The 22,275-nt window shown below is 37.7% G+C and overlaps 1 protein-coding gene across 1 annotated transcript in view; it reads left to right on the top strand.

The window, feature by feature from the left end:
- The window catches only part of LOC126174882 (glutaminase kidney isoform, mitochondrial-like), a 187,895-nt gene that overhangs the window by 69,441 nt on the left and 96,179 nt on the right, over positions 1-22,275 (top strand). The window contains exon 9 of the mRNA XM_049921699.1: positions 19,275-19,451. Within this exon, the coding sequence (XP_049777656.1) occupies positions 19,275-19,451 (177 nt within the window). The remainder of the gene's footprint in view (positions 1-19,274; positions 19,452-22,275) is intronic.

Genomic DNA, 22,275 nt, shown 5'->3' with positions numbered 1-22,275 from the left:
GGAGGGACAGTGGGAGGGGGGAGGGGGGGGAGCAAACTGGGGTATATACCCCAGGCAGCCATTTCAGGGGGTGCCAAATTCATGTTCTTGAAGGGAAAAACCTTGTTTTACAAAATGCCTAGCATCCAGCACAAGTTTGTCTATCGATTATTCATATGATTTTGAAAAACATACCTCTTGGTTTTTGAACACTTTTGATTCTAAGTTGATTTCTGAATGAAGCATAAGTTGACTTTTGAATATGTGCATATTATGTATGATGTCTCTGCTAGGGAAATTCCTGTCACATCTAGAAATAAAATCACCACAGACAAAAGGAGACTGGGCTATAACACTGAACTGAATAAATATGAACAAGAAATTGCCAATATCTGTTTTTTATGTAGTTGATTGGATGTGCAAATGATCTGTGTTGTTATAATTGTTAGTGAAGTACATAGATTCAGACTGACAGAGTGGAAGTAAATGACTAACAGGAATAAAAGGTTAGAAAAATGACATATTATTTCCTTGGTGTATCCAAGTAAATGAAATTTTGACAGAAAATTTTTGCAAGATCATCATACTAAGGGCCAGTTATACAGTTTCCAGTTAGCAGTTGCTTAAGTTCAGTTCTCAGAGCAGTGCGGAAAATGCATTGTATGAACACATAATAAAGCCTAACCAGAGTAAACGCAGAGTAACTTAACCAGTGATTCTTGCAGGGTTAGTGAAGTTAACCAGAGGATAAGTTCTGACAATGGCAGCAACAGTTACAGAATTAGTGATTACAAGATTGTTTGTTAGAACTAGGAAGGAGAAGAAATGGCAACATCACACAAATTACATGGACAAACATGATGATTCCAGATTTATGGAAAAACTTCATGCTACTAGTTTTCGATCTCATGTTTGAGAAACTAGAGCATCTGAATGAAACGTGAAACTATTTGCTAACATACAACTTCATGCTTGTAGTAGGCCTAATAGGCATTTGGGTTTGGTACTTCATGAATTATATTCTGTCATGTTATTGATGTCAGTGAGGTACATAAAAATGACCATTTATGCCAAAAGAGTTTCGCTTATTTGGCACGTGCTACAATTGTTGCAATATTAGAAAGGCTCACTTCATTTTATTTATCAGACAATGACAAAATAGACATAATCAAATCAAGAAACAACACCAGTCTTGGGTACTAAATGTATTAACAGCCTATTCAGTATTAGACAACAACCAAAGGATTGAAGAAACAAGTACTGTCTTTATTGTCTCTTGTCTTTACTGGTTCTATGTTTCCTGTATTTAATTTTGTGTCACACAAAAGAGAAAGTTATTAGCAAATAGGCAACAAAGAGTGCAGATTTTTGGAGGAGTTGTTATTCTCCTGGTCACAAATAATCCCACACAATATTAACTGTGAGTATTTTGTAATAGGGATAGGAAGCCCATCTGGCCAACTGGGAGCAGGAGAGGCACAACAGGACTTTTTAAATTTCCACTGTCCTGAATACAGGTTTGATGGTTTCCATTACAAAATATACTCGTTTGAATTCCACTGAGCGAAATACAGTGACCTGTGATAGAAGAAGAGTGTGTGAAGAGATGTAGCACTGCACGTTGGTACATTTAAGACCAAATAATATATCTTACATTTCTGAAAACATATATGTTTTATTTATGAAAACCATCAGAATGGTGTGCTAGAAAATGGACATATTTTTGAAAAATTTTCTTTTTTTGACATCCCATCTCAAACACTTTAGGGGGCTGAGAGGGTACTACTATCAAGTTTTTGGCCAGGTTTGGAAATATTTTAGATCCTTGGCTGATGATTTATTAGCAAATTTTGAACATGGAAGATATTTTAGTACAATTGATTTAACTGGAGCTATTGGCAGGTTTGTCTCTATGAAGAATCAAGAATATTATACATTGTTTCTATGTGATGGGAAATCATACCAGTTTCAAGTTTAACCATTTGAATTGAACATCCCAGTTTTGGTGTTTATGAGAGTAGTTGATGAAACAGTAGGGATGATACAAGAGTTAATAATATATGTTGGTGACATTTTGCTTGTATCAAAAATGTGGGAAGAGTGTTGTAGAACATTGGTTAAGACTTTAAAGAAATTCCAAGAAAAAGGTGTTACAATTAAACTAGCAAAGTTTCACTTCAGAAGGGCAGAACTCAAATTTGTGTTATGTCTGGTGGGTGTATATGGACTAAAACCTGATCTGGAATGTATCAAAGCAATTAAGGAGTGTCTGGAACCACAAAATGTAAAGCAGTTATGTTAATTTCTGTTATTAGCAGAATTTTATCATAGATACAAGCAAGAAGAACCCATGGACTACATTGTTATTGTTATCCTTATTGAAACAGAAATTGAATGGATATGGGATGAAGGAACATCAGAAGCATTTTAAATCATTAAGCTATCCTTGGTGATTGCATCCATATTGATATAGCCAAGATTAAATGAACCCTCCAAACTAGCGACTGATGCATTGGAATATAGAATAGCACGTGAATTATTTCAAGGGGCAATCGGCGCTAACATAGCTGAACATAATAGTATCACTTTTGTGAATCATAGCTTAAATAAAAATGAGCAAAAAGAAGCAGACTACTGGTCAAGGGGTTATTTTCAATGTAAGTTTTCTATTGTTTAGTTACACTAATGATGAAGTAAGAAAACTGGCAATAGGAATTTTTGTCCTAAAATAAACAATGTTTAGCTGACACTACAAACAACAGAAGGTAAGTCCCAGTGGTTGGGGAGAAAGATGCATTGTTCTAGAGAGGAAAAGCAGGCATGTCACCCTGGATTTTGTGCATTCCGTAAATAGTCGAGAACAATCTAGTATGGTTTATTCACAGAGGCTTTGGATATTATGGTGTAAAGAAACATATATAGTGGATGAATAAGTTAAGTTTAAGTAGAAAAATAAGAGAACTCTTAAGGAGCTACAAAGTGTGTAGAAAGTGAAGGAAACTAATGTAATTGTAGCTTATAAGTTGTATCCTGTAATACCTAAGTCATTACATGATTTAACTGCAGCAGATTTCTATGCTCCATTCCCATGAAGTCGAGGTGGGGTGATGTATACTTTTGTGCTCTTAGAGTGCTGGTCTCAATTTGTTAAACTTTACCTAATTGAACAAACCGAATACACCTACAGTAACGTACATTTAAGAGTGTTTTAGGGATATGGGAAAACCACAATGACTGTTGACAGATAATGGCCCACTATTTGTCAGCAACAACCTTAAAGAGTTCCTTGCATGGGAAGGGATCAAACATGTAGCTATCTCAAAGTATCATCTGCAATACCATCCATGTGAATGCATCATGAAGGAAATAGGAAGACTAAAAAGGACGTACTCCTCGGAAAACACAGATTTAAGAATACACAGGTTTAATACACACACATATACTCCAATATTTAATATAGATGAGTTACTTGTAATTCAAGATCATCATCACAGTTAAAATTTTAAAAAAATAATAAATAAATAAAAATAAAACTAGTAATTTTTTTCCCAAGATATTGCGGATCATACAAAAAAACTGATATTCCACATCCAAAGGCTGTCTACCTTGCAGAGCCTATAACAAGGGAACATAAAGGTGTATACAATGCAGATGGGCTCAGTGGGGTGACATCCACCAGGCATGGAGTTAACTGATCCATCATTTCCTTTCAGTTCCTGTGAAACAGTTTCTACCCTCTTCTTCTATCCTGTCATCTTTGTGATATCTCTTACTATCTTGTTCCACATGTTAGTGCAAGGCTATGACTGTTAGTGAGGTATAGACATATGCATGGAGCTCTTCTATATACCTAGTGTTAGACACATGACACGCTGTGGGGAAACAGAGCAGGAACTTTACAGTGTGTGTAGTGAGTCAGTTAATGAGGTGACCTGTGAACATGAGCACATTGAGTACTTTAAGAAGTTATGGAGGAAATCAAGAAAGTAGAATTGTATTGTTCATGGCAAGAGGAAATAACATAAAACAATAATATCATAGGATAACAGGTAAAAGTGAAGTTGTTGGCAGAAGGTATCACACCTTGTGTAAGTATTCTAGGATAATTAAAAATTTAAGTGCCATCACAGCACATAAATACTAAGGGACATAAATAATAACATAATATATGAGGAAGATGGAAGTCTACAGGTAGTAATAAACCAGAAAGTATAAATGCTAAAGGCGAGTAAATAAATGCTAAAGGAGAGTAACATCATCTAAAGTGGTAGTATGAGTAGGTAAGTTATTTTGTATAGAAATGAAAAATTGGTAGTGCATTGTACCTAACATTATGCAGGTATTTGGGGATAAGAAGACCCAAAGAAAGAAGGACATTTGCCCAGGTCATGTGTATCCATGGGTGGAATGACCTATGCCACTTTTTATTAGGAAATAAAGGGTAAGTGGACCTATGAACCTCAGGTCAGGTGCACCCAAAAGAGGAATGACTTGTACCACTGTAATGAAGGCAGGTACTGAAAGGGACACATGGCACCTCAAATGGAAGGGTAATTTCTAAATGTTCAGCCTCCGGCACACACACTGTTAGGTGGTTTGCGGAGCATGATGTAGGTGTAGATGTGAAGGTAGAATGCAGTGTACACAGATGTGCATAAGGAACATGTTCATATTGAAGAAGCATTCTCCCAAGCAGAGTAATGTGGTATGGACTTGTTGATTGTATTTGATAACTTTAGTATGTATCTGTTATGGTTTAAAGAGATGAGTACCTGAGACTGGGTATAGATAAGCGTATTATAGATTCCAATGTCCGAAGTAACTCCTGAGGCAAATAGACAAAGTAGATGAACAGCTTATGCAGTAAGTCAGCACAAAACAGATAGCTCTGCTGAGACATACAATAAATGAAGTATGACAGTAAATGTGTGCCAGCTATTTGGCTAATGTGAAATAAAATATTTTGTTCTATCTAAAAACAAAGATGATGTGGCTTACCAACCAAAAGTGCTGGCAGGCTGATAGACACACAAACAAACACAAACATACACACAAAATTCAAGCTTTCGCAACCAACAGTTGCTTCATCAGGAAAGAGGGAAGGAGAGGGAAAGACGAAAGGATGTGGGTTTTAAGGGAGAGGGTAAGGAGTCATTCCAATCCTGGGAGTGGAAAGACTTACCTTAGGGGGAAAAAAGGACAGATATACATTCGCACACACACACATATCCATCCGCACATACACAGATACAAGCAGACATTTGTAAAGGCAAACAATATTTGGTTAAATATATTACCTTGGAGGAAATAAAGAAATTCTCAGAAAATGAGATAAATGTAGAAATGCAATGTCTGACTAAGGAGAAATGGTCCAAATGAACATAATAAAGAATGGATGAGTAATCTACAACAATATAAAGGTGTAGAGAATTCAAAATACAATGGTTTAGTTGATAACTGTAAGAATTATAAAAGAAAAGAAAATAGTTATAGTAAATGGATCCACTATAAATATGAAATGCACTGAGTGAAGTATTTATGCAAGTCCCAAGAGAACATAATCTGGCACAGTATTAAATTTTGCAACATAAAATGTTAAAAAAAGTTAAATAATTTTGTTGTGAATGTGTTAAGGGTTTTTAAAATTAATTTTAGAAGTGTGGCATCTTTCATCTCAGTGGGGGATATGAAGTGTGAATTCTCATTCTGGTAATGAAATGTCCCACTTCCCTCCTCTCCTTTGCCAATGAAAGGTGTTTGCGAATTAAGTTTCCTTTACAGGAAGTGTTTTATGATCTGTCCAGACTGGAGTCATTCCAATATTATATTATCAGTGAGGCACGTCATGAATGGGCACTTCTATTTGCTGCGTGGAGTCATGTTCTGTGGTGCCATGGATGAAGGGCATGGAGAAAGGGCAACCTCGATGACATCAAATAAACACTTGCCACAGAACAAATGACGTTAAAATATATTTGTACAAATTGTTATTGCCGTGATTGACTCCAATAGATTCTCTTACCTGACTGGAATACATACAGTTGTAGTCATTCTGTCATCATGTAAAATGTATATATGGGCTTTGTTACATATATTGAGTTCAAATTATCTTGGTGTGTTATTCCAGTACATATGTGAAACAACTGAAGTCTCTTTCAGCACCTTTCAACACAAAAAGAGAAGAAATTCACTGAGAAGTGCTTATCTGTGGTTAAAGGAGCATTGATTAACAGGATCCTTCCAGTACAAGAAATACAATGACCGATAAATATATTACAAGTAAGCTGAAGAATTAACATATGAAAATTCTACAGAACGGCTGACAAATTGTTTCACCTATCAATACCTATCACCAGAATAGGAAAAGTAGGAATAAACATTTCCTGGCTTGGCAGTATTCCATGCTGCCACATCCCGGGAACTCCCCAATCAACACACAATGCATCTATTGCTAAAAAAAACTCAAGTTGGTCTTCATGAGTTTATCTTTAATTACATCAAATTCCGATAGCCTTTCTATCGTCCACTCACACATGTTGTGTTTGTTTAACAGTCAGTGCGGCATTTCACTATTTGGTGTCTGTTTTGAAACAAGCCCTCAATAAAGCTACATAATCCTGTGAATGTTCTCAAATTTTTTTTATTAAGTGTAGTAATTCTCACTGCTACCATCTGCTTGAGTTCAGTGTTGTTCCTTCTGTTGATATTATATGAGCAAGAAATTTAATATCTTTCCTATGAATTTCTGATATTTTAAGATTTGCTGTTTCTACAGCCATCAAAAATTTGCAATATCTCTTTTATCAGTTGCAAATGTTCTTATGAAGTGGGAGTATGTATCAGTAAAGCATCCACATAAACATGTAGCCAATCTAATAACTGTGGTTCTAGTCCAAGGATGCAATAAACACACCTACATTTCAGGGCAACCCAAATGGTAGGAGTTTAAATTGGTAGCCAAGGAGGAGAGTGAAAAGTTTGTGTTACTGCCACTTTGTGGTTCAGTGACAGGGAAGATTAACTGGTTCCTGAAGAGACTTAACATCAAGTTAATCACCAAGCTACTAGGTAAAATATACAAACTTTTGAGGCCTCTGGAAGATAATTTAAGCCTCAGAACTGCTAGAATTTACATAATGAAGTGTGAGTGTGGACAGCATTATGTCACATGGATCATGGACATGATAGAACAATGGAGGATTGAACAAGAGTGATGTCTGCGACTATGTTATCCAGAGAAATCTGTAATGGTAAAATGTGCATTGAAAAAGTGACATAAAATTACATTTAACAGGCTGAACACTCTGTACCACAGCTGTATAAGTGTGAGGACAGTAACCACACAGCAGTCTGTTACCATTTGACAGTGGCTAAGGAGCACTCAGCCAAAAGCTTGCAGAAATATACTGTCATAAAAAAAATTAGTGAACCAGGAAGACAACATCAGTTTTGATCTGATGACAGCATATGCCACCTGGGGGATAGTAGATTTGCTGATAATGGTTTCTATATTGGCTTCTAACAGATAGCGTAGTGGCATAGCTACCAGAGAGAGCCATCTGTGTCTATCCTTCACTAGGGAACACTCACAGACAGAAGGCTCAGTGTGGTGCAAACATGTGAAGCAAGCAGGCAACTATGATGCATCATGCTTCCTACAGCCAACTAAGTGAGTTTGAAGGGAGTCAAATTGTGGACTTCTTAGTGATGGGATAGTACTTTCAGAGAACTGCCACACAAGTTAGATGTGTTGTGTCAGTTGTGCAACAGTGCTGGTATCAGTGGTCATGTGAACATCCTCACACCTGTAGGTGAGATTCTGGATGTTCAAGTAACATAGATGCCTGCCAGGATTGTCGTATTGCAAGTGCAGCAGAGGCAGACCATACAGCTACCACAACACAAGTAAGAGGGCTTATCAGCTCAGACATGTCAACATGAACTGTTGTGATCCAGTTGTTAGCAGTGGGGCATGGGCACGCATGCTCAAGTCACAGCATTGATGTGCATGGCTTGACTGATGCTGTCAGAGGATCACTTGGAAGGTGGAATGATGTACCATGGTCTCCAGCAAAGAAAGCAGATTATTCCTGCATGGAAGTGATGGTTGTTCACATGTTTGATGTAAACCTGGTGAGCACTCTCTTGTAGAATGCAATCTCTGAAGACACACTGGCTCACCCCAGGCTACAACTCAACTACAGCTCTTGTTCATCTTAAGGATTTCTGGAGGGGACATTCACCAGTGGTTACAATATGCAGAATCTTGTTAGGCCCATTCTTGCATCAGGAAGGTGATGTGTTGTTCCAGCAGGATGCTCACCCACACATTGCCTATGAAAATCAATATGCTCTGCGAGACATGCAGCGACTTCCCTTGCCAGCGTGATCTCTGGACTTGTCTCCAGTCAAGCAAGTGTGGGACCAGAAGAAGTGATTAGTGTGGTTCCTCAACCAACACCTCTTGCAGAACTATGTGAACAGGTTGAGCAGGCAAGGCATGACATTTTACAGGACAGTATTTGCCATCTGTAAGATCAGCTGGACACCAGAGTCAGGACCAGCATTGCAGCCCATGTAGGCTACACCATATACTAATATAGGTTTTTCAGCATGGGTTGATAGCTAGTACCACTTGTCTTATTGATCTGTAACTGTAATCATTTCGTGTACTCCACATGCACAGTTGCAACAATAAAGCGTGAATGAATTGGTAACCTCTAAAATGGTGTACTGATTTTTTTCCAGCAGAGTATAGCCACTTGATGCAGCTGGAACCCCAAGAATATTTTGTCTGGGTTATGAGTTTGTTCATCTTCTACAGCTTTAAATGTGTTTATTAATTTTATTTGTTGTTCTCCTTTCTTGTTCTGAAATCATCCAAGGAAATGAAATTGGACTTGTACCTAATGAGTTTGGCTCTTCTGAAAATAAGATCAAATCTTGCTCTCCACTTTACCAGGCTGTAATCATGGCAGGGGGTGGGGGTTGTAAAATGGTATAAGATTGATACACCTACTGACATACAAATTTCAAATCTGATGGATCTTTTTGAACTATGTATTTGAGTGTAGAGCTGTTTTCTCATAGAACTCCACTAGTGTGTCTTTTCTACCAATTTTGGTTATCTTATCCAACTTCATACCTACTTTTTCATGAAGATCCTCTGTTACAGTCAATCAGGCAGCAGCCGCTTTCCAAGATGGAGCAGCAACAGTGAAGTAACTGATTTTATGACGTTTTATGAGTTCCTAGCTGGGAGCAAATTGTTTAGTCTCACCTGCGTGCTTTGGTAGTTTAGTTTTCGAATTTCTGCATGTTAATTTTATATTTAATATACATAGTTCTTGCATTTTCATTAGCATCAGAAAGTAACTGATTTTGTGATATTTTACAAGTTCCTAACCAGGAGTGAATTATTTAATCTCACCTGTGTGCTTTAGCAGCTTAATTGTTGAATCTCTGCAGGTTAAGCAATTTTATTAGATGCGGTTCTTTCGTTTTCATCAGTGCCTACAATAGAGTTTTGTAGCATGTGTGGTTAGTAATTTGTTTGTCTATGTAGTGTAGTTTTCTACTGTCTTTAGTATGGATAGAGATTGTGACTGCTGTATGTGGATGCGAATGAGTTTGTGACACTTCACTCTCAGTTCCAGGTTGTATTGGCTTCAGTTACACAGCTTGAGGTTGAAATGGATGGTCATCATTGTTGTGGACTGACTGTGAGGGTCATCATTGTTGTGGACTGACTGTGAGGATCCAACAGATGTCCAGCATGACACACGAGTCCACCAATTGGTCCACACTGCTGGCCAGCCAAATTACTGTTTACATTGAAGTTGATCCCTCAATTGTGGTTGAGTTGGCAGTCACCTTGTGGCATGGCAGGCTGTGAAAGACTTCCTGTGGAGGGAAAGAATGCCAGTGTCCACTCTTTGCATACTGGAGGGAGTCATTTCAGATGGTGAATGGGTCCTTTTCGATTCCATGAAGATCACAGCGTGTACCAACTGTAGGTGGTGGCTCATGTCAATACCAATGATGGTACTGAGATTGTGGTCATGTGTTTGTGAGTGCCTTTGGATGTGGATATGTGTGTGGGTATGTTGCCTAATTTGGACCAAGGCCTTCTTGGCCAAAAGCTAATAGTGTGACTGTCTTTCTGCTGTGCCTTTCTGCAACCCAGCATCTCCATTATATGGTGAGTAGCAACTTTCCTTTTATATTGTATTGACAACGTGTGTCACTTTGGATCAGAAAAAATTCTCTCTGTTTTCAAGTGGCTATTGGAAGTGGTAAAGGCTGCCAGTTTTGCTTGAAAGATGAAAGCAAAGCTGACCATTTGCAGAATAGTAGACAGGCTGACTGCAGACCTCTGGTACAGAGCCAAGTGAAGGGTGTCAGTCAGCGGCTCAGACAGTTCTCTGAATGGGTAGGCTGCAAGTTCCTTGATTTGCGCCATAGCATGGTTGGGTTTCGTATTCCACTGAATAGGTCAGGAGTCCAATACATGCAAGAGGCAGCTATAGGTTGTAATGGTCGCCTGGTCGTAGATATTGCTACTTGCTATAATCACACTATTTCACTCCCATTTATGGAGCTTGTTAGCACTTGATGTTAGGTTGGCACCATTAAAATGCATTGTGTTGTGGTAATCGCTGCTACTTGCTGGATCACTGCTGTCTCTCGATGCTGATGCTGGCTCTACATCTGGTTGTCTAGGGTTAAAAACATGAGGTCCCATGTTTTTATGTGCTTTTGATGATAAAGAACGAGCAAAACCAACAAATATGTAAACTTCAAATATTTATTACTCTGGTGGCCATCTTAATTCCACTGTCCACCAAAGACCATGACACAACACAAAGTAGTACTTCCGTTACATGTTCTTTGCATTGTTTATCCACCTCAAACAATAACACACAAACACACTTTACCAAAGTGACATTCCGACTGCCCCCCGACCGTTGTTGCTGCTCGCATTTATAACATTGTCAAAGAACTACTAAAAAGAGATATAGTTTACAAGTCACATGTACATCTGTTATCATAATTTGTGCAGAAAAGTTATTAATTTGCATCGAGTGACATAATTTAACATGTTATTAAAATGACAGACAGATTTGTTGACTTGACAGAATAATTCTTTGTTACAAAAAGGCCATTTTTTAGAAGTTTGTCAATTAACTTCTCTAATTTGCATAAATAAGTAAATAACATGAATTATTAAGAATTACATTGGTTTTCGTCTAAAATAGGATTGCTTACGTGAATACTGAGTGAAAACGCTCCTAGTGAACAAATAGGTTTCACTGGGTGATTTTTATTTAAGGAGATCCAAAATACCTAAGTTGTCCACTATTTTTCATACTTCATATTAATTATTTAAGATGAACTCAGTGTTGTTACATGATGACATTTGCTGTATCAGTGATCAAGTGATATAAACTTTTGTGTGGGTCAGTTATTCAGTATAATTTAATGAGTTGACTGTTTATGGAGACATGTTATGCAATCATTGTTAAAATACACAATAACTTTTCTATAATCATAAATACTCGTTAAACTGGTTGAATTTGGAGGGTATCGCATACTTCAGTAAAGTAAAGCCTTTAATATGTTCCGTTACAAGGTGTAGCGTGGGCTGTGTGGCATGGACTGTAGGTTTTTTAGGTTAGAGGGCCTTGGAAAAACACAAAAAGGACTTCAGTCACAAATGATGCAGGCCAAACACAGGAAGAATGTAGATACAGGAACCACCACTATAACAGTTGTAAATTGTCATAACTGTGTTGGGAAAGTACCTGAGCTCCAATTGCTAATAGAAAGCACTGATGCTCAAATTGTTATAGTCACTGAAAGCTGGCTAAAGCAGGAGATAAGTTCAGGAGAATATTTTGTGAAAGACCTAACGGTGTTCAGAAATGATAGGCTGAATACAGTTGGTGGTGGCATGTTTGTTGCTGTTAGAAGTAGTTTATATTGTAGTGGAATTGAATGTGACAGTTCCTGTGACTTAGTAGAGGTCATTCTTGGCAGCTGGAATAAAATAATAATTGAATTCTTTTACTGACCTCCCTGCTCAGATGAAACAAGTGCAAAGAAAACTTGAGTCTTATTTCAAAGACGTACCTGACATATACAATTATATTTGATGGTGACTTCAGTTTACCCTCAGTATGTTGGCGAAAATACATGTTTAAATTTCAATTCATCCAGAGAATATCAACCAAAATTGTGCTAAATGCATTCTCTGAAAATTATTTTGAACAATTAGTTCATGAGGACGGTACAATAGTAAACAGTTGTTAAAATATACTTGACCTCTTAGCAACAAATAATCCTGAGATTAGTAATGAGCATCGAAACAGATACAGAGTTGACATAGTGAGACTGAATACTGTAACTTACAAATCCATAAAAAACAAATGCAAAATATATCTATTCAGAAAAGCAGATAAAAATTTGTTTGATGCCTAGCTGAGAGATAATGTCCACTTCTTCCAAATTAACAGTGTGAGTGTAGCCCACATGTGGCTTGCATTAAAAAGAAATAGTATTGGCAGCAATTGAGATATTTATACCAAATAAATTAACAAATGATGGAGCTGATCCTCTGTGCTACACAAAAAAGGTTGTAACACTGTTGCAGAAACAATGAAAAATGCATGCCAAATTTTAATTAACACAAAATCCCGAAGATTGGCAATCTTCTGCAGAAGCTCAAAATTTGGCACAGACTTAAGTGCGAGATGCTTATAACAGTTCCCACAACCTAACTTTTTGTTGAAACCTTGCAGAAAATCCGAAGTGATTTTGATCAAATGTAACATATACTAGTGACAAGATACAATCAATACCTTCCCTTTGTGATAGAAATAAAAATACTATCAATGACAGTGTGCTAATGCACAGTTACTAAACACTGCCTTCTGAAATTCCTTAACCAAATACGACAAATTAAATATTACAGAATTTGATTCAAGAACAGCTGCCAACATCAGTACATTAGAAGTAGACATCCTCAGAGTAGTGAGGCAACTTAAATTACTTAATAAAAGCAAGTTTTCTGGCCCAGACTATATACCAATTAGGTTCCTTTCAGAGAATGCTAATGGAATAGCTCCATACTTAACAAACATATACAACTGCTCACTCAATGAAAGATCCAGACCCAAAGCCTGGAAAGTTGCACACATCACACTGATATTCAAGAAGGGCGATATGGGTAATCCACTAAATTACAGGCCCATATCATTAATGTCAATATCCAGCAGGATGATATTATAAATTTACTACTGCTGTTCAACAAAAGCCCAACAGTAACAGCACCAACTCAAAAGATAGCAGCTTCTACAATTATCATTGACCAGGTTTTGATAAATACTTGCAAATCGGTCTATCGCAAGTGGTAAACAAAGGTTTTATTGTTGACTAGGGGTATGATGTTTATGACCTAAATCACCACAACATGTAAAAAATGCTGTTATGACCAAAAATAAAAAATGTATGATAACATGAAAAAATAACCTAACAATATGAAAATGAGGTAAAATTTCTGTTGTAAAATAAATTAGTAAGTCAGTTTATGATAATGGACTATTTATTTAAGAATAAAATACATGGGATGTTTTTGTATGCATTTTATTAAAATTGTCAGTACATAGTTAACTTGTGAAGTGTTTTTATTTGTGCATTCTCATTTTCACTTCCGTTTATGTGGTCTTAGTTGAAATTTACAATGAATACCTTGTGTAAGTTTTCAAATAAAAAATATTTCCTGTTGTCAGCCACCTAGGTCTGGTACTTCAAAAAACTTCTTTCTGCTTCAGCTGACACAAGAGAAGCATATTTAGAATGAACGATATCATTTGAGTCTAAATCTAAGTAATTAAGAGAGAACTTTTAACCCCAAAAATAATTGAAATGGAAAACCTTTTCCATTCTCTCTGACACTTCTTTTTCCACTTTACGAATAACAGCTTCTAATTTATTCACAATTGTTTACACTTGTTCTATCTGCTTCACTGGTGGCATTTCTGATTGTTCCAAAGCATTTATGGCAGCATGAATAAATCCAAAATTTGATTTCACGTACTAAAGCTCACCTGAAATTTCAGCATTAGACATTAATTCTTTGGCTAGTCCAATTGAAGTGGCTTCACTGCTACTGAAAGAATCAATGATGTTTTTTGAATGTTGAAGTTCTGGCAGTAATAGTTGCTGGCATCACTCCAGGAACCCTGTCCTGTCAAGATAGAAGGTGGTGATAAGGAAACGTCTGGAGCTATCAACTTAAATTTTGCAACACATGAAGGGGCTTTGAAAAATACCTTTTTGATATACCCAATAAATCTGTCAACATCACTGAATTTATTATGTCTCCTCTGCAACTCCACCTAAGGTGTGAGCTAAACCAGTCACATTCTCCATTTTACTGTATAATGCTCTTAGCTGAAATGTACCAATGCATGTACCGTTAGCATAGGTATGGCATGAAGTGTTGGCCTCATTTGCCAGGCTGCCACATTTATAGGTATGTATAAATTTTGTAACAGTCTTATTCCATTCACCTGGTCTTTTAGAACTCAATTTACAGTACTCGTCCAAATTCTGACATTAATTTCATTTTGACCTTAGCAAACATGCAAATATCTCTGTGTATGTTGGACTGTTACTAATTGATACTTGAGCATAAAAAATAAAAATTTTCATTTTGTAATTCCAGGATACCTTTTAGAAGAAGTGAAACTAACTTTTCTAACTTATTTTCCAACAAATAATCATCACGATATAAACAACTTTTAAAAAAAAGCATTGGTATCAAACATATTTTATGAATTTGGACACTAAAAGCCATGTAAAAGCTCATGTTACAATGGGATAGGAACAAATTAATGAGTAACTGGATGTGGCCAGTCAATATACACCAGCAAGTTCATGATTATAATTCTTAAATTTTCTGTTTCTGATGATGGATGATGTAAACAGTGATTATTAGAAATATATATAAGTAGTGGCAAATCAACTATCAGCGATTCAGTTTACCAACAGAATTTTGTGAGCCAGTTTTGTTAAAGTTTCACAATAAATATGTAATTCTGAAAGAGAACATCATGTCAACATGAATTTCTTGAAATTTCTCTTGACACTACCAAATAATTAGCTACTGTGTCAATAACACAGCAAGATGCAACAAATTTTAATAGAGCATACTTGAAAAATTCTTTTACAGCTACTGCAGCATCAGCAATTGCCAAGAAACTAAGATGATATTTGTTACTTAATTGTTATGCCCTGTTATATTTCATAGTGAATCAGCAGCTTATCATATAACAAGCAGCAACCATTATGAAGAGTAGAACAATGTCATGTTTAATGTCTTCAGATCATATGGTAGCCACAGACGTGACAAACAATTTACTGACAATGGCAATACATCATTTTTTTCTAAATGTTCACAGTTTATTACAAACTTCTTGCATGGATCATCTTCTTCCAAAGTTTTCACAATATATCTTCTCATCGAGCCTGTGGTTTCATCCATATTTTTTTTTTTTTTATTTACAATTCATTTTCTGATTTGTTGCTCTCTTTTTTCATAGCTCTGGATGACATAGTGTTTCTTAATGTGGAAAGTGTATTCTGCTAAGAATTCATGAAATTTTGGGTTGTTCAGTATAGGTAAGGGGTATCAGCACAAAGGAAAGCTCTGCAAAGTGCATAAAACTGACAGAATTGCCCTACTGGCATTTGCTGTAGTGTTTTTCCATTTTAAATCTATTGTACTTCACATTTGTGTTTTTCTATTGCCACATGCTGCTGAACATTAAATGACTTTTCTGCAGTTACTCCTACATCACACAGTTCACAGTACAATATTTTTACAGCAGGTGAGAATACTTTCTCACTATACTGAAACACAAACTGTTGTAATTTTACTTGAAAACTTTGCAAATTTCTAATGTAAACAGCAATCTGTTGCAAAATTTATCACTGCTATGACTAATATTCCTTTGTGTGTTATGTCTTTTGTTCACTGCGCATGGAGTACTTTGCTATTTTGAATATTCCATAATGAAAAATAGTATTTTATATCTTGCAAGATCCTCAAAATATTCAGAGTATACCATTCTGGCACATTCTGAGCTACAAACATTTCCAATAATTCGTAAAGCAAAAGAGATTTAATTGAGTTTCTGAGGAAGCTTTATTACATGGCCATCAAAAGTTAAGTTTTCATCAATGTGAAGCCCCAGCAGTTTTGTAGGTGTCACTCTGTCTATGCTTTTGCCACCCAACAATGGAACTAGATTTCCAGTTTGACCTATTTCCCCAAATTGTGTGTGATTTGTTTTCTTTACATTTAATGTGAACCTGTTTGCATCGAACCAAGCATTGGACATATAATTATGCTATTGTTTCATTTCTTTTTCTAGATTTCCAACTATTTCTTCACTGCATCATATTACTGCTATTACTGTGTTGTACCTTCCTGAAAGCCATACTGATTATTGTTTATTAACTTACTGTCATTTAGAAATTTTTTGGTTCTGTGCTTCATTGATTTTTCTAATATTTTGGAGAATGCTTGATGAAGTGATGCTGGTATGTAGTTTTCTTCTTTGTATTTGTCACCATTTTTAATTAATGGCATCATATTTGAGCTTTTCAACCTTTCAGGGAGGTCTCCGTCATGTATACTAGGAGCTTTATAATCTGTTGAAATAACTTGATTATGATAGACATCATCAGTTCATCTATGCCAGCCAACATTTTAGATTTCAAGCTTTTTATAATAATTTAACACTTCATGTTCATTTGTTAGATCTATTCTCATGTTACAAGAAACTTTTTAACATTTTGATTTTTCTTGACTTCTGAATTTCAAGATTAATTAAGTTGTTGGATTTATAAAATAATTGTTTATACAGGATGTTTCAAAAAGGACTTCACAACTTTGAAAAGTCATATAAATTAATTCATAGTAACTATAGAGGTGATTGTAGTGTCAATTTGTAGGGAAATATATCAAATTTTGTCTCCCATAGTTTGCTGGTGCCAAATTGCACTGTAAGGAGTGCTAGCAGCAGTTACATTAAAGATGGCTGCCTTCACTGGACCCGAGTGTGCTAGCTGTGTGTTTTGGTTTGAAGAATCGAGTCGGTGACAGTAGTTCAACATAATTTCTGTACCAAGTATGCTAAATGTTCTTCTAGTAGGCCTACAGTTCATGAGTAGAAACAGGATGATTGGTAATACATGGGAAATCATCAGGTCATCCAAGCACATCTAATGACATTGTTGAGTGAGCGAGACAACATTTTGTCAACAGTCCTACAAAATTGACCTGATGTGGATCATGTGAACTACAAATCCCACATATGACAGTTTGGCATATGCTGAGAAACCATTTGCATTTGAAACCATACAGATTGACAGTCGTAAAAGCACTAAAAGACACTGATAAAATTGCTTGTAAGAACTTCTGTGAAAATATATTAAATCGATTACATGAGGATGAACATTTCTTGGACAAAATGTTGGAGCAGTGAAAATCCATATCAAACAGTGCAACATGTTTCTGATAGCCCTAAACTGAACATTTTTTGTGCATTGAGCAAGAACAAAGTGTACGGCCCCTTTTTTTCCGTAAGAGAACCATCAACGGTATAGTGTACCTGGATATGTTACAACAATTTTTGATACCACAGGTCCATGAGGATGATCCAGAATGAAATGTTTACTTCATGTAAGATGGTGCACCATCCCTCTTTCTGGCTGACATGTGGGATTTTCTCAGTGACCGCTTTCCAGGTAAATGTATTGGCCATGATGCGCCAATTGCATGGCTCCCATGTTCCACAGACCTGACACGACTCGGATTTTTTTGTGGTTATTAATCAAAGATATTGCATTTGTACCTCCTGTGCTGGCTTCTCTACCTGAATTTAGACCAAGAATTTATGCCGCCGCTGAGCAAGTTACATCTGCAGTGCTGCAGTGAGTTTAGGAAGAAATTGACTTCCGATGGAATGTGTGCAGTATAACCAATGGAAGCCACATACAACATCTTCAGTTTAAGGTAAAAAAAAAACTTGATGTGTTTCACTACAAAGTAACACAACCCAGCTCTGTATCTTCTTTCAATAAATTTATGTGAATTTTTAAAGTTGTAAAGTTCTTTTTGAAACCCCTGAATATTTTTATGAACTTTTTTTTTTTTTCTTCTAAATATTAACATTTTCTGCATTTTTGCTTTACAGCTCTTTATGTTTCAGTCTTCACAATCCTCCAAATGTCTTTTGACCTGTCATCAGACTGCCTGATTAAACTGTCATTAGTCAGAAGTTTGCTGTAGCAATTACTTTTAGATACACACACTCTTGTAATTCATAACATATTCTATAAACTGTGGTTTTGTGGATATTTTCATTTTAGAAATGAGTGTTTTTAAGAGTTTTAAAGGAATGCCAATTGTGATCCCTAAAATTGACTTTGTGTTACCATGTGATCTGATTCTTGACAGCTTCTTTGGAAAGTACATCTCAAAATATTCCATGTAGGGCGAAGCAAAGGAGTCACATGTAGCATTGTTATTTCTTAAGGGCAGCATATCAACCAAGGGCATATTGCTCTGGATGTATAAAAGAATATGCAGTTTTTTTATGGAAAAAGTTTATTTGCACATGAAGTGTCTTTTTGTTGCTTTCAGTGACAATGAGGGAAATCTGGGACACATTATGGTGTGATGACCCTAAATCAGTATTTGGTTTTTCTACTTCTGTAGACCCTACATTTGAAAATGTATTGTCAGTAAGACTGTATGACTTATTAAGAATTATGAGAAGGACAGATCGCTTCTCATGTAAAGATGAAATGTTGAGTTACAGAAAAGCTCAATGAGAAAACTATTACGCACTCAGTTTGTGGCCAAAGCCTTCTTCTTGTGTGAATATTTGTGTGTTTCCCCTTTCTTTTCTGAGGAAAGCTTTGGCCAAAAGACTAGTGTGCAACAGTTTTTTGATGTCTTGTATGTGTCTCAACATGTCATCTTTATGGTGAGTAGCAGTCCAAGCTTTCCATAGTTTTTGACATTCCAGCCTGGACTTTCCATTGTTTGTTTGCATGGTTTGTATCCTTGTAGGTGTGTATACGTGAGGAAATAGGTTAACTAAAAGTGATTCTTGTACTATCTACTAATTTAATGAATTAGAACATTGTGTCAAAACTAATTTCGGGAAAAATCAAATGTGTTTATCTTTGCACCTTGAACTATTTTTGCAATGTTACAGACATGTTGTGTAGAAGCGAACTGTGAAAGTCTGTCAGTGATTGCTGCTACAATGGCCAATGGAGGCATATGTCCCATAACAGATCAGAGAATACTTGATTCTCATGTAGTAAGAGATGTGCTCTCTATTATGCATACCTGTGGTATGTACAATTACTCTGGACGATTTGCATTTGAGGTAAGACAAACAACATGTATGTAAATGCTGACCTAACCTACATCTCTACTCTCATCTATTTTTCTTGTTTGATTACCTGAAGTTGGCTCTTGTAATTTTGTAAGTAGGTTTTCATGGGATACTTTGTATTGATCTCCAAGGGCTGTCTGGTCAGTTTTTTCAGTGCCTTCCTTATATTTCTCATGGGTTTGTGGCATTGATAGGTCATGCTGACTATAGACAACATTAATCTTTGGGACTCAGGTTGCTCATTCGAGCTGTCATGTTAATTCAGTCTGTTCTTATGTCTTGTACTGTGTGCACATGTATGACAATTGTCGAAATATATGTATGTGCAGATATTAGTGGGAACAGTTTATTCTGTATACCACTATTTGTATCCTGTTCCCATACTGGTGACCCTGAAGTTTCTATGTCTTCTGCGACTTCCGCACCAGATGTTGTAAATCAACAGGTTATGCACACGCTGTCGTGGCCACCTCACCCAGTGCTTTGTTTGAAGATTTGGAAGCCCAACTAAGACCGCCGGGCCCCTTTAATCCTTTGCCAACAGCCGGCTCTCCATTACTCCATAGTGATTCGTGATCTCCAAACACATTAACCTCAAACTTTGTTGTTCTACAACAGTCGACTCCTACACTGTTAACTCAAACAATGGTCTTGGGTTTCGTGTTGCCAGACTGTGCTCGCCAACATGTGAAGTGTGAAGTGGATAATATTCAGAACTGTGCACCTACTGATCAATCGTATTATGTTCAAAGAGATCTACATTCGCACATGTATTTGACTCTCAACGGGCCCCAATAACAGTTACTGTTGTGCTGTGTGCAATGCCGCCATTTTTGCAAAAGGCACCTGGCCACTATCAATCACAACCTGTTTCAGTTTTGCCTCATTTGCAGACTAACAATGGACATTTTCATGCACAAAATTCTCCTTGCTCACCCCCCAGACCTGTTGCTCAACTTTTTGACCACATGGGTTCAAGTACATCTTTCGGCGTTCCGCCTTCCAGGGGTGTCTTACCACACCTCAGTGATCTTCTGCAAGTTCCACTGGTAATTTATAGTTCGACGCCACAGGGTGTGTTTCCAATGTGCGTGGAGAACTCACACTTTTGTCACATGAATTACCAACCCACCCCTCCTTGCCCTTGTCCCCTCCCCCCCGTGCCCGCCGCACACTCACAGGGTCCCCGGTTCCGACCGCTCAGCTGCTCACCTCTCCGAGAGCTTTGCCTATGTTTGCCACACAAGCCTTCTGCATTATTTCCAAGGTGGGCAAATTCAAATCAGTACCAGTTTACTGGACCCCTACACATATTGCACATCTGCTTGTTCCCGCGGTACCAACTGTGCCAGCCACGTTGTGTTTTCGCAACACCTCAAGGACAATGCAACCTGCTGTTGCTACAGACGTTCTTGCCAGTAACACACCCACGCCTACTGTGCAACCTGCTATATGGCCTCTCCTGCCACGGACCATCTGGTTTTCCTAGGGACACTGAAGCTGCCTTCATCCCCACCCCCAGGTCATCTGCCAAAGCTGCCACCTTTATACGAAGACAACCCTGTATCATTGTTTGCGCTTGTCGAGCATCTTTCTAGTTGTATCATGTGTCTGACGACAACTCTAAATTCCTGTGTCTCGTCACGCACCTCCATGATCACTTGAACTTAATTTGCAATCTACCTCCTCCACCGAAGTATGAGTAAATGAAGAAAACATTAATGGAATGACTCGCCTGATCACCACAAGAATTAATCATCAAGATCTTGTATGAGGAACACCTGGGGGACCGAACTCCATCACAACTCTGGCGCCGCCTTTGGTTACTTCTGAGTGAGCACACCATGCTGCATGTCACTCTGTGGGCGGTGTTGTGTTCCAAATTGCCTACCAACCTACAGATCCACCTGCTACCGCACCCCTTCGCGTCAATCAGCTCTCTTCTCTGCATTGGAAACCAACTATATTCATTGCTACCAACCAGCTCACAACTCCCCGCTAGTTGGCGCAACTGCTCCTGCTTACCAATCAGCTGCTGGCAGAGACGGGGCTCCCTCTGCCGTCAAGCCTTCTACATCGCCTGGCAGTATCCGCTTGCTCTCTCCACTGTCCAAGCACTCCAGTATTGCCCACACACCATACGTACCAGTATACATGCAGAAACAAATCAATGAGGACAAGCCTCCTCCGCTGCTGCAGTCACCATCACCACCGCACACGGCTCATCCGTACTGCTGGTACCACAAGATTTTTGGCGATAATGCCAAGAAGTGCCAATTATCTTGCCAGCATCCAAACGCTGACCACAGGACCTAAAAGACGCCGAGTCCTGTGGGGAACCTCACAGGCGTCCTCATACATTGCACTCCATCCACTCGTCTGCCCGGCCGACCGGTCGTTTGTACGTGACTGACATTTCATCATGGCTCTTTTTCCTAGTCGACATTGGTGCTGACATGTCTATCAAACATACATCAATGGCTCCCCCCATCTTTTCACCGACAAAGTCACTTCTATGAGCTGTCAACGCATCAACATTACAAACCTCAAGCTCTGTCAAAGTTTCGGTGCACCTATCTCCTTCTCTGTGTTTTGTCAGTATGGATTTTTTGTGCCATTACAAACTTTCTCTGAATGTAGTTCAAGGCTCAGTGCTACACCATCTCACTAACACTCAGATACTGTGCTGCCGCACTTTTGTTCCATGATCTGTTTCTCTCATGACATGTGAGTTGGTACACTAGTGCTCCACCCTCATGGGCGACAATGTGACCTGCGTCACTAACCTACTGTCAGAATACAACTCAGGGGCACA

This window comes from Schistocerca cancellata, chromosome 1 (assembly GCF_023864275.1).
Source record: "Schistocerca cancellata isolate TAMUIC-IGC-003103 chromosome 1, iqSchCanc2.1, whole genome shotgun sequence".
NCBI lineage: Eukaryota > Metazoa > Arthropoda > Insecta > Orthoptera > Acrididae > Schistocerca > Schistocerca cancellata.
The sequence above is the reverse complement of the archived record's forward strand: the minus strand, read 5'-3'. Positions and strand labels throughout refer to the sequence as shown.